The 13,755-nt window shown below is 35.2% G+C and overlaps 2 protein-coding genes across 2 annotated transcripts; one reads left to right on the top strand and one right to left on the bottom strand.

Moving 5' to 3' along the window:
- Positions 1–211: 211 nt before the first annotated feature.
- Positions 212–1,429, bottom strand: LOC146169306 (proteasome activator complex subunit 3-like). The gene is made up of 2 exons (XM_083390870.1): positions 1,067–1,429; positions 212–511 (listed from the first exon to the last, which is right to left on the bottom strand). The coding sequence occupies exons 1-2, from the start codon at positions 1,427–1,429 to the stop codon at positions 212–214; spliced, it is 663 nt and encodes a 220-aa protein (XP_083246996.1).
- Positions 1,430–3,407: 1,978 nt separating this feature from the next.
- On the top strand, positions 3,408–12,703 carry LOC146169305 (uncharacterized). The gene is made up of 9 exons (XM_083383272.1): positions 3,408–4,498; positions 4,790–4,930; positions 5,285–5,411; positions 5,591–5,757; positions 7,004–7,181; positions 7,883–8,030; positions 8,238–8,305; positions 8,769–8,902; positions 9,440–12,703. Exons 1-9 carry the CDS (start codon positions 3,527–3,529, stop codon positions 9,515–9,517), a joined length of 2,013 nt encoding a protein of 670 aa, XP_083239398.1. The 5' UTR covers positions 3,408–3,526; the 3' UTR covers positions 9,518–12,703.
- The last annotated feature ends 1,052 nt before the right edge of the window (positions 12,704–13,755 follow it).

Genomic DNA, 13,755 nt, shown 5'->3' with positions numbered 1-13,755 from the left:
AATGTGACCATAAATCCGAACAAATTATTTTTTTATTTTGGTGGCTGAATTACAAGGAAAAAAATAATAAATTTTTAAATCACGTTTTTCGTTTTCCACTTCGCCTTTCAACAATTCCCACGTTATACAAATAATGCTACTGCGCACAGAGTAACCATTGCCTATCTGCAAATTTCCACAGGCAACAATTGTTTTCATATTTTTTTATTTTCTAATATATGCTCGACATCGCGTTCGAGCTCCGCGGCGCCTTGATCTTGTCGAGATTTTTGCTGATCAGGTCGTAAATGGACGAACAGCAGTTCCTAAGCTCGGCCACCATCAATCGGAGGCTGACGAACTGTTTTTCGTCTTCTTCCTCTACGAACCGGGCGTAGTCCTTGACTCCCGGCTTTTTCAGCAGCTGAACCACCACCTTGGCGCGGGACAGAAAGTATCCAGCGATCTCCTCTTGATTCGAGAGCAGATCCTGTTCAACCGATTTCAGCTCGCCCAACGTCTCCTCTTGGACCTGTATGATAGTTAAAAAAACAATGCGAGCTGTAAGCACATATGTAGATGCAATCGAGCCAAGGGACTTAGACAACAATTATGGGAAATTCGACTTAGCTAACAACGAAACAAGGGTCGTTAAGTTACAGTTTGTCATTAATAAATAGAAATAGACTTTCATTTCAACTGTCACTATATGCTTTTGTTTTTAGGAAGATATATCGCGCTTTTATTTAGAAATATAAACCATGTTTTCGAGCTTATGTATTAGCTCACTTTTAGTCGACCAGCAAACTTGTTTTTTTAATAAAACCTTTCAAGACCAACATTTTTGAATTTAAAAGCCTAAAAGGTCGAGAAAATTAACACCAAAACGTCTTAATCAAGATGGTGACGACCTACTCGACCTTTATGAATATGCAAATTAATTGTCAAACTATATTTTTTTACAAAAATAAATCATAGAATGACACTAAGCCCACAGAAAAAAAAGCCCACAGAACGTCTCGCGAGAAAAAATTTGATTTTAAAAAATGCGGTTTTAACACGTAAGAAATGTATTGAGGCAACTTACCTCGACGCCAAAATTGTTGCCGTCCTCGATTTTCGGGATTTGCAGGGTGATCCACACTTTGACTGTGTTAACTGCTTCGAGGAGACCGATAATCTCCGGCTTGATTTGTTCGACCAGTCCTATAATATAGCCGTTGCAATCGAAGTCAGCCTTTGACGACGGGGTTTCTCCCGATTCGGGAACTGGGTGAATGTTTTGCAGAGATTTGTCGGTCGATTCCTTTAGCTTGTATATGTTGCCGAGGTTGAAATCGTCCTTTAACAGCATTTGTTCGAACTCGGTAATTTTGCGCGGAAAGAACTCGCTCACCAACTTTTCGGCGTTCTCGGAAAGACGCTGCTTAAAATCTTCTTTCCCTTCCATGATTCTTTGCTGTGGTTTCTGTTGTTAAGTCGTGTCAAATTTTTCGAAAATATGTAAAATTGTTTTTTTTAGTGTCACATTTTACGTATTTTTAATGATACCAAACAGAATTTGTTTGATCATAATGGTTGGCATTGTTTAAAAACAATTTACTTTAAATCAGCAATGCAGTTAGCAGTTGAATATTTTGCGTTATATCATTTGACGATTTTATTTTATTGTGTTTACAAATATTAAAGCACTAAATAAAATAATTATAAAGGTAAAATGATATGGAATTTTACCAAAGTACAAAAATTAATATAAAAATCGATATATGTAGTGGAACCAACGCCTATAAATAATATCCTATAGGCGTTGGTGGAACAATATACGTTTTATTTTAACGTAGTAAACGGATTAAGCAAAACCTTTAAATTTAACCTAACAAAAAAAATTATTCAGTAGTCCATAATAGTGCTTTTTGATTTTAAAGTTTCTTGCCAAGAAAACAACCATAGAAACCAATATCTCGTCTCGCCATGTTTGTTTCTATGGTGCGCGTTTTTCGAAGAAACCTGCTCAACGATGTTTCGGTCTGGTGCCTCCATTTTTTCGTGTTTGCAAGGGACGCACATGGTACGATATGTGTGACCTTGCCGACCCAAACATGCGGCGAACGTGACAAATTTAACTACCATATCCAGGCCTACCTTACGTTTAGCGCAGTAAAGCGTAAAATTCGTAAATGATTAGTTTCGCTGAAAAATAAGACTTTTTTTCGGTCGTTTTTAAGTGCTAGTTAATTTTGAATAAAAATCGATGACATGTGCTTGTAACACAATTAATGTATATATATAGTTTAGTAATGTTTTTATTTATTGTTATAATTTAGGCATTGTTTGCAGTTTTTCAAAATCTAATTAAACATTATATTACAATTTACTAATTTGATTTAAATTAAACAGTTATTTTGATTTGTAGTTTTAGTGCAATAAGGCATCTTGCTTGTTTAACCACTAGGTTCTTAAGTAGGCATTTAGGTGTTTATACTTTTTTATCAAATGTTGTAAGTCTTGTAATAAATGTAATATTGTATTTAATTTACTAGGTTTCTTGTGATAAGCATGTTATATTGTATATAATGTTTAATAATGGGCGCTGGTCAAAAATCAAACCCCATTTTCGTTTATATTGCTAACAATATTTGGCTTAGGGTGTGAGTTTGGGGTTGGGTGGGTATTCTTACATATTTATGCGGTAATTAGAATTTTAACTTTGACAACTCGTTTGTTAGTGTTAAAATAAATGTGGTAGGATTCTAGACCATCGCCATGAAATGTACAGTTATTAATTGCCGTAGAATCAATAAAACAAATTGCATGAGCTCATGTTTAGGGTTTTTTTAAATACTTTACATATACACTATATGCACAGATCTGTAATGTAGCTTGATAATGATTTTTAAAGACAAAAAGGTTGAGTAGAACGACATCCTATCTTTTATAAGTGATGTTTTGCTTTACTTCTCAGTCACATTAACCGAAGAGGACACAAGTTTGTATTGAAACAAAGATAATGTCAATCTACTCTCTTTGGCTTGAGAAAATCCCAATATATTTTTTTATATGTTGTTACATTTTGCTCTACAATATTTTTTCAATAATGAGGACAGTATGGCTTTGAGTATTTTTTATATTTTTGTTTTTAATTTTGTTAAGAGATTTTTTAGTGTATATCTAAAAATTTATAGTTATTTTTATAATTTATTTTGCAGTTATTCCCAGATATAAAAGCAATAAATTGCAGAACAAAAAACAAATAAATGAATTTTATGAATTAATACTTTTTTAAATACTGATTAAAACTGGTTCATTGATAATTAATGAGTGTCACAATTAAAAGATCTTGTTGATTGTTAAAGTAATCAAATTAATGAAACTTAAACACACCAACTGAATTCAATTAATTTCAAAAGTTTGTAAAACATTTCAGATATTACTGCATGTGAAAAAATCTTTCTAGAAATAGCTGAAAATTCTGAATTTCCGGGAGTATGCAGGATCCCCAGTTTTTATGATAAAGCTTCTATATAAACTTGAGAAGAAGCTTTGAAGAATGAAACAGTGGCAACAGTCACATCTCATCATCACAGCAACCACTCTTCCGGTGGCTCTGCTAGTGTGCTGGTGGATCTACAAAAAGGCATCATCTTCAAAGAGGTCTGCCACCCCTCAGTCACCTGTTGGGAATGAAGACAAATCTGATGACATTTTTAATGTAAATGAAGATGAACAATTTTCAGCCAAATCTGTTTTGGAAGATTTGTGTGAAGCCAAGGTATTACCTGAAAGTGCTTTGCTTGCGGAAATGCAAAATGAAAAACAATCCGATAATATATTAAACACATCACTTAACCTCACATCTGCAGAAGATTTTGTCATCACAAATGGCAACACATCAGATACAGAAAAAAGCACTGGCGATAAAAAATCTACTTTAATAAGGGGACACTTAGACGAGCAAACACTCAAACTGCCGCTAATGCCAAATACAAAACTATGTGTGTCAGAGACAAACAATGGATTCACGGTACCTGTGGAAGGCAACAGCTGCCCTACTTCTCAGGATGCTGACTCTACACATGACAAAACTTGTTCAAAGGAAGACATCTCAGATGCAGTGAACATGTCTGACAAGGCCAAGTGTGATATAACTTCAAATGCGGAAGACCAAAGCAGCAGAGTAAATGACCAGGCATCTGAAATTGATTCTTCTCTCACCAATGGATCATTCAATCACAGTGAACAGCATGAGTTGACAAGCTCAGAATCACCAATGAGTACAGAAGATCAGTCGCAAACCACTGACAATACCCTGTGTCTGGATGATGATGACAGTTCCTGTGAAAAAGATATAGATGTAAACGCAAACAACAATAACAACATTGATCCTGGATTGCAGCAAGCTGACAAAAAGAAGCTAGAGATGGCTGTTGTAGAGAAAATGGACATCAACGGCTCGGAAGACAGTGGATGTGAATGTTGCAAGGGAGATCAAAAAGTACTATGCACCAATGGTTGTAACAACGTAGGTTTTCCCATGATAGCTTTATCGGCTATTTTGATTCATTTGTATTGTAAAACTGGATTAGTTCAATATAGTTTTCAACCAAAACATTTTTTTTTAAAAAGTATTTAATAGTTTGTTATGAGAAAAGGTTGTTAAAGTTATTTTTATGTGATATACTCTAATGTCAGTGTATGCTTCTATGAAAAGCTTCATTAAAGGTGTGAAAGCTTGCATAACTGGAAATCTAAAAATAAAGCATTTAAAAAAATAAAATTCAAATGTTAAATGGCAATGCATATATTTTTACAGTGTGAGTCCAGTGAGGACACCAATGAGGAAATCACCACTAAACGCAAGCGAACCTTTCAAAGACCAAATGTTTTATCAAACCTTGAAACCAACGGTGTTGAAATAAATGGAAATATAGAGGTCTTCGTCGAATTTCCATCGGTAAAAAAATAGCGAAAAGATAGTATTTATCTAAAGCTAATTAAAAACCATCAAAATCTCTCTTTCTAACAGTTGTCTTTTTAATTACATTTTGCTTGTTGTTAAGCCAATGCAGTGTTCTAATGACTTATGTCAATGATTTGTACAAAGTTTACCCAATTTTAATAGTTTAAGATTTAATTTTTATTGCAAGAACTTGACTCTAGTAATGACTTGACTGGTACTTTACATGTTATTTATTCAATAGGACTTAACTTGTAATTAAGTTATTGTACTTACTTACTTGACAGGAAATTTAGTTATTTCAAAATTGTTTACAACACTGCACCAATGTAAGTGTTAAATTGCTTGCAGGAGCGTGTTGGTTTGCTTATTGGAAAGCAAGGTAGGAATATTAAGCAACTGAAGCTGGATTCTGGCGCTGATGTTTACGTCCACGAGGCACCAATGAGAGAAGATATTCAAGTGCTGCAAATATGTGGTAAGAAGCTTAAAGACATGAAATATGTATTCAACTGTTGACCGTAATTCCTAGGTTTTTCATTTGGTATCAAACCAAATAATCAAATTAAAATACACAAGTTTTACGCATGTTGGTAGCTCAGTGTTTTTTCTTAAAATACAAGCATTTTTTGGTAAAAAAGTTTGCTCTTTTCTTAGGAACACAAACAGAGGTGGAAAGCTGTGTGAGCAGGATCAAGCGAAGGTTTAATGACATCTCCTTGAATCACTTTGACGGCGACACTTTGGCGGTATCGTCACCCAACTCTATGTCTTCGCCAATGAACACCCCACCTCCGGCATACCCTGTGACCAACATATCACAGGTTTGTTAAGATATCTTGGTTTTCTATTTTTCTAATTGTGCTAATGGTCTGAAAATGTAATTGTAAAACCCAAATCCTAAATATATATATACATGGTAAATGATTTAAATTTGCAATATTCCAGTTGTGGTCCATTATTATGTCTTGGAATAAAAAATGAAAATAAGTTAAGCAGGAGCGTGTTTCCGAGTTAATATTTTTTTCCAATAATCAACCTTTTTTATTTTCAAAAAACATCATAAACCTGTCCACCTAATAAGTTTTTTTTTTCTTTTGAGAAAGTTGAATTGAAACAGTGACGGTTGTGTGTCTTTTAGATTTGTTGTTTATTGTGCTTGGAAATAAGGCTTTAGGTCTTAGGTTTTGAAATATCACAAACTCTTATAGCTGGTATTACAACAGTAAAATATCTTAAAGTATTTTAGCTCCCCTCTAATTGAAGCAATTATCCAGTGTTAGCTAATTAAACATCTTACTTCGTCTAAATGCAACTTAGAACCGGTAAACAGATAATTGATCTTGGTGAATTGTAAATTCTGTATAAACAGGGAGCTGCTTTTCACCAAAAAGAAAAATGTTAGAATTAATATTAGCAATAAAAAATTGGCACAATGATTTAAAAAATGGACAAAATATTTATATTTTATGAAATAAAGTTAAATTTTAGACCCAATGCACTAATACTGCAAGTTATTACCGTTTTCAACCTGCTTTTTAGCTGAGCACAGGATGCAATCCTGATACTTCCCTTACCCCTTGATTAGATTAATGATTCCCTTGTGATGGAACCCATGTATGTAGTGGCCCTGTTGTTCTCTTGTTTCAATTTGTCAAGTAAGCAATAGATTGCTTATTAGCACATTTGTCTTCATCCCAGTAAGCCTGCCATGTGGCATTTTTGTACTTCACTTTGCATAAACTCAAAGTAATTTTTTGCTGAATACAGAGCTAAACTTTTTTTTGGATGTGCCGAAAAGAAAAAAAAACAATGTTTAGGAATAATAAATACATAACCATTATCTGTTAAATCACCTCTAAAAAAAATCAAACAAAATGTTGATGTTCCCAGTTTATGAAATATAAGCTTGCAATATTGTAAAATGCACTTTTAAAGGACTACCTGATTAAGTTAAAAAATTGGCTGCACTTCATAGATTTCTTCTAAACCTCATAAATTTCCTAAATGTGTGTTTGGGGCGAACAAGTTTGCTTCAGTTAAACAAGATTTGTGCTCTTCAACACACAGCTTCGACTTCCCGATGGCATCACAGTGGAGGTGTTTGTCTCTGCAATCGCCAACGTTGACTGCGTGTTCATTCAGCAGTACACACATCCAACATTTCATGCTCTTGCCAATCTTGAACGGGCAATGTCAGTTTGTTATGCCGAACCTTCAACCCCTGATGTACCCCATCCTGTTCAAGGTATTTGCCCTAACTGTATTTTTATATATGTTAGCATAAACAAAACTGGGCATTATACTCAAACTATTGGCCCAACATCAGGTTATGTTGCAACGATCCCTTTCTAGTATTGCTATAAATTTCACTCACATTTAAAATTTTATGTTAACCATTCTGTCATTTTGTTGGAAACCTCACACATTGTTCTGTTTTTTTAAATACTTCATACTGGCTAACACAATGAAGGTTACTGTTGTCTAAAAATTTGCATATATTATTATTCATTAGTCATTACCATCACAAAATTCTCGTCAGATCTTCAACAAAGGCTTTGTTTGTTAATCACCTCAACATGATCTGTGTGGTGAACTTTTGATGGTGGAAACTATTTAAATATTTTATTACCATAAACCCTTTTTTTTCTTGAAAACAATAAAGCTAACTGTGTTTATTTTTTAGCGCAAACTACTCCGCATGGATTTTAGTAATGTTTTCTTTACAAACAAGAGCTATTACGCAGTAAGAATATTAAAGCCCATACAGAACTAGGTAGCATTTTGAACGTTTTGAACAACTCTTTAACCATGATGTTGAAAATAATAAAAGGTATTCAAAACATTCAAAATGATACCTACTTCTGTATGGGCTTGGATTTTCTCGCTAGGTCTTGCTACAACCTCCAGCCATTATGCTCCAAGCAGCTATTACGTTTACTTTTTCAGTTGGTCTGATTTGTGCTGTTCACCAGCAAGGATTGTGGTACCGGGTCCAGATAGTACGCTTCTTTGAAGAGACCGAAGAGGTCACCATTAAATTTATGGACTATGGCGGATATGCGACTGTTCCAGAAAAATCGCTAAAACAAATCAGGTATTGGAAATATTGGTGATTTACAGTTAAGTTTAGTTGATCTATCAAATTCGTGAAACAAATTGTTTTTATAGCTTGAAAGATATACTTTGTACATAGTATTTTGATTACTACACATTCGCTTTTGCAACAGTAATCTAGATCAATGTTTATGTTGTACTGTCTTTTTAAATACGAAATTTTTTAAATAATTTTTACTGTCAACAGGGCCGACTTTGTGACACTTCCATTCCAAGCAACCGAGTGTTACATCGACAGCATTGCTCCACCTGTTGGTAAATCTACTTCCTAAAATATCAGTGATGTATATTGTTGCCACCTTGTGCAAGAGTTATAACATTCCGCCTTGTCTTGTCTCCCCAATGTAAAGCCACTTAGCATTATTATAAAGGAAGCGCGAGATTTCAAAAGACAAACATCGCCTTTCTTAACCAATTCGCGAGTACAATGGTAAGATAGGTGTTCTTTAAATCACAGGGATGTCTAAATGAATTCCTTTCGGTCGGGAGATGCAATGCTTTTGAAATATATATTATGTTTCTCAAAATGGTGGATTATTAAAACATACTAAACTATTATTGGGTTAATTCGCCCTGAAACTGAAAAACATGCCCCAAGGCCTGTAATTAAACAACACAGTTCCAAACCAGCAACGGTAGCGTATTACAAGTGGTGTTTTAATGGTTTGTAGAACCGTCGAAAATTCGAAATGCACTAACAAAAGGAACTTTATTGCAGACGAGAAGTTTTGTGAGGACGCGGTCAACAAGCTGCAAGAGATGCTGCAGCACGGAAGGTTCCAGGCCCGTGTGACCGGATACCGGGCCGACGGGCACCCGAGAATTCACCTGTTCAAATGTCACAGGAACGAGGCATGTCTTGTAACCGTAACGTGATTGAAATAATTTAAAAATACCCGGTAGTGAGACTTTTTTATCGAATGGACTGTGTTTTTGGAATTGCAACAATTTGGCGTTGCTCTGTTGCTCATGCCTATTTGAATAGGATGTTTCAAGAACAATATGCTTGCCTATTTTAGACAATGTTTTTAGGGATTTTAGTCATTTTGAGGAGGAGGGTGTGGTTAGTCGCTTTTTCGTTGAGTTTCGTAAATGTTTTTTTCCTTTGTAAAATCAATTTATACAACTTATTTGCATAAATTTATGACTGCTTTTCTTATGGGTGTTACCATTTTAGATTCTTCTTCTTCAACTAAATGTTTTTATCTGGTACCTTTAGTGTTAAGAATAGTTCGGCTAATATTTTGAATTAAAAAAAACCTCATTTACAAGTGTCGTGTGTGGCCCAAGCCGACACTACAAAACACAAACATGTACAAACGTGTACAGTACATTGCAATGGCGGCGAATCGACAGTTGTTTAACGATTTGTTTAACCTTGGTTCCCAGGTGATCCTCATAAACAAGGAGATGGCCACCAAGGGTCTGGCGACGTGGATGGAGCCGGCACCGTTCGTGTGCAGTTAGAAATCTCGACAAGGACTGGCAGCGTAAACATCATACGTAACTGCAAGGTGCTTTGCAGGAAAGACACAAGACAATCTATGGAGGAAAAGTTTCAGTATGATTTTTCTACCACCTGTTGTTTGAGTCGATTTGACGCACGCTATCTCCGGTCCACATCGCGTGGTCCACGCGCAGAACTCTAGATCAGTGATTCTTAACAACTAGCATCGTTACCTATAAAATAATTAAATACACGTTTCAACTGCCCCTTTTAAAATTCACAAGGTTTTGATGTACATAAACAAACTTAACCGACCTAATACTATGCTTTCTAAGGTTTAAGGATTGAATATTACTTTATGACATTCAGCGGCAAAAATAGCAGTTACCTAGTGATTACACCCCATAAAATATTCAAATTAACCATTTGGGGTAGTTACCTACAGTTTATTCACCACCGCACTAAAAATTACCATTGGAGTCATACGGGCGGTACACGCGATTTGGACCCATTTAAATTGACCTGAAAAACGAACAGGCTATCGCCATTCACCAAGTTCTTTTCTCGTTTATTTTCCTGTTTGTGTTTATTACGTTGAGTAGTTTGGTAGCTTGTTGGTACGAGAAGGCGTTGAAAAAAATGACGGTTTTCCAGGAAAATCTAACTGTTTGATTTTGACATAATCATTTTGCGAACGACTTGTCGTGCTACATCAAGCATGTTGTTAAATCTCTTAAATCTCTTTGAAAGTGTTAATTGTTTACGGCTGAATTATTGACCGGGTCCTTTGAATACGTAGTTTTGAGCATTGGTTCTTGTTTTACGTCGAAAATTGCACATGTTAAAAACTGAGGAAACAAAAACTTCGCAGTGTAGTTTTTTTTTTTGTTTAGCCTTGGCCAGTCGTTAACCCTGGCTTATTCGGTTGTTCACTATTTCCTCTGGTAAGTATTCCTAATTTTCTTGCGTTCTTCTACCCGTATTTTACTACAACGCAGAAAGCACGACATCAAAAAGCGTTACTTAAAAACGAAGTACATTACATTTACTTTAAAACAGAGAAAACAGGAGATTCTATCGGGATAGTCGTAAAAAACCCCAGCGCTTTGAATTCGATAAACGTGATTGAGGCACTGTGAAACCGTCTCTGACTATAGGACACTGTAAAAGAAATATTTGTTCAGGGTGTTTGGCTGCAAATTCTATCTCAAAAAGTTCCCGACCCCCTAAATGTGTTGCGCTTTTTTCAGTATGTATTTGACACACAGAGGAAATAGGTTTCTGAACATTTATTTGTATGCTTCAAAATCCGATTGCTTCAAAGGTACCATTTTCTAAACTTATTTTTAAAAAGAAATAGTTTGCTTTAAATTATTGTCGAAGTAAACCTGTCTGCGTTGTGAAATTTGAGTACTTAAACCTGAATTTTTCTATCTTAAATTTAAAGAAAGTTGTGCCACATTTTTGGTGTTAAATTTCAACTGCATTTTTCTCACTTAAAAAGGTTGCTCTACAATACTGTTTTACTAAATTTTCTACATTGAAAACTTCGAAAAGTGAAAACTACTGCTTTTCGAAGATTGGTTGCTCTAGTCTTAAGTCTAAATACTGTTCGGGAATTCTTTACGTTGTACATTTGGTGAACCAGTATTTTTCAATTGATTTATAACAGAAAAAGTTCTCCAAAAGTTGAAACCTTTATTTGAAGAAATTTGTTCTGACGTCGGTTGCATTTAGAGTCCGCAAAGCTGTTTATTAGGGTTGTTCAAAAAAACACTTTTTTGTCAAATTTCAGTGGGTACCCCCTGGAATTGTTAGGTTGCGTCTAAAAACCCCAAAAACCAAATCTGAGCACGTTTGGTTCAGTATTGACCGTGCTACGTCAATTTGAAAATTCAGATTTGGGCTAAAATTTTTGAAAAAAATAAACTTGTCCTCCCCCTAAAAAAAATTTTTTCTTCGTTTTTTGCATTACTTTGCAATTGAATAGCCATATAAATAAACATGTTTTGCAGTAAAAAAGTGGGTAGTCATGGTACAAATGTCATATTTCAACAACATTTGATAGGCTGTTTTGTATGTAAAAAGAGTTTAACATTTTTAAATAAAGTAGATGCAGCACACATGACATCAAATTAATAAAATAGTGCATTTAGTCTTCACACGATTATATCAATTACTTATTTAAAGTTCAAAAAAATGTGCTAAAAAGCCATTTTTCGTACAAAACAGGGGGTTTTTAGACGCAACCTAACAATTCCAGGGGGTCCCCACTGAAATTTGACAAAAAAGTGTTTTTTTGAACAACCCTACTGTTTATGTTGCAAATTGTTCACATTACGTCACTCTACTAATACAACGCTTTAGCTGTTAAATTTTGCACACGCGTAATTTCGGCTTGAATTATAAACCTGGCGGTAAAAACTAGATTTTTTTCTTATTTGTCGGTAGTTCCGTAAGTCGACCACGCTAAACTACACGAATTGTACGTGTGATTACTAGCGACTTGGTCACACTTATTCGGTTTTGTATTGTCGCGTTTAACTAGGTCCTTTCGAACACACCTATGCTTCACCTTAGTCGATATATATATATATTATGCATTTAACAAAGCCTTGTCAGCACTCGCTTGAAGTTCCGGCGTGATGTATTTTAGGGTTCGATAATGGGAATAAACTCGAGAAGTTGATTTCTGATAACAACCAGTTGTATCGTTCTTTCCATTTTATGCATGGTAAACTAATAACCACATTTTGCTTTTCTGTGAATACTTTCTCCCCACTTGTGCCATTTTGCGTCATTTTCTTTTTTGGAGAAGATACATGTATTATTATTTCGTCCTCTAAAACCGATGGCATGTAAATAAAAAGAAAGTTGGAACAACAATGAAATAAACAGCTTTTTTTACCTTAACGCCAATTCGCATTCAGTTCTAGTTCGCCAAATCCTGTGAAAAAGCCTTAATTCTGTAAAAAGCTAATCAGTCTTGCCGCCAAAGGTTCAAAATGCCTGGTACACCTGCTGCTGCTAGTGATCTGTGAGTTATTTATTATTTTTGTGGGATCTTTGCCTTGTGTTAGCTTGCGGTTTGATCGCCCCCGTGTGTGCATTTGCGTGTGTTTGTGTAACTGTCGAAAAATTACAACAAAAACATTTTTGCCGACCGACTGCTGCTTTTTCCTTTTTTAGTAGGCTAATCGTTGTTCGTTATTTTAGAAAAGGTGCCCTACATTTGTCTCTAGGCAGTGGTTCTTAACTTTTTTCCTTGCTGCGCCACTTTCAAATCACAAACCGATTCTCGCACCCCTTCTTGTATTGCTTAAATAACAAAATCATTGTAATTTTATTTTTATACGAATAACTGTTTGATAACACAGTAACAAAATACCGAAATGGAGCTAGATTTAGCTAAGCAAACAAATAAATTACAGTGATACATTTTCTGTGTCTGAATCCGCATCCCAGCACCCCCTTGGAACAGTTCTCGAACCCCTTGGGGGATGCGAGCACCCCGGTTAAAAAACCCTGTTTGGGCATTAAAACTGCTCTGGGCATTCCACAATCTTAGTGATTAAAACTATTTGCATAAATTGCCGTAATGCTATTAGTAAAACCATAGCGTATGATGCAGTTTTATATCAACATTTTCAATTTTCCAGTTCGCTGATTAAATTATATATATGCTTCACGCAAGTGTTTAAACACGAATTAAAGACAACGTGAAATGTTATGTTTATCAGCCTAAGTGTCGCAGCCGAATCTTCGATTCCTGGAATTTAGCAAACCCCAGACAAGTGGTTCTTAACCAGGGTCGACGAAGGTGTTCCAAGGATTCGGCTCAAACGTCCACCGAAACATTAATACGCCGCCTGAAATATGTATAAACGATTAGATTTTCATATTCTTCTAGCAACAAAGTAAATAAGTTGGCGCGACATTAATCGTAAGTCAAAAATAAAGCCTGAACGGTCCGGAACAGCGTTCCAGTTACATAATTTTCGCAGGTACGCCATACCGGTTAAAAAGTGTTTTTATTTTACGAGGCAATTTTCCGTTCTCACCAGGCTATCCTGGTATCTCTTTACTGTATTTAAACTAAGATTTGAGTTCAATACTCTTTGCACGACTTCGAATAATAACCGTAAGTATCCTATTCCTAAGGTTATTTGTTTTTTTAATTATAAACAGTTTCTCATCGTTCGGTAAGAAAATTATTCTATTTTTACCTTTGCTTATACTTCTCCTTCACGACCTTTGT

Source organism: Ascidiella aspersa, chromosome 1, assembly GCF_963924565.1.
Source record: "Ascidiella aspersa chromosome 1, kaAscAspe10.2, whole genome shotgun sequence".
In the NCBI taxonomy this organism is placed as follows: Eukaryota; Metazoa; Chordata; class Ascidiacea; order Phlebobranchia; family Ascidiidae; genus Ascidiella; species Ascidiella aspersa.
The sequence above is the reverse complement of the archived record's forward strand: the minus strand, read 5'-3'. Positions and strand labels throughout refer to the sequence as shown.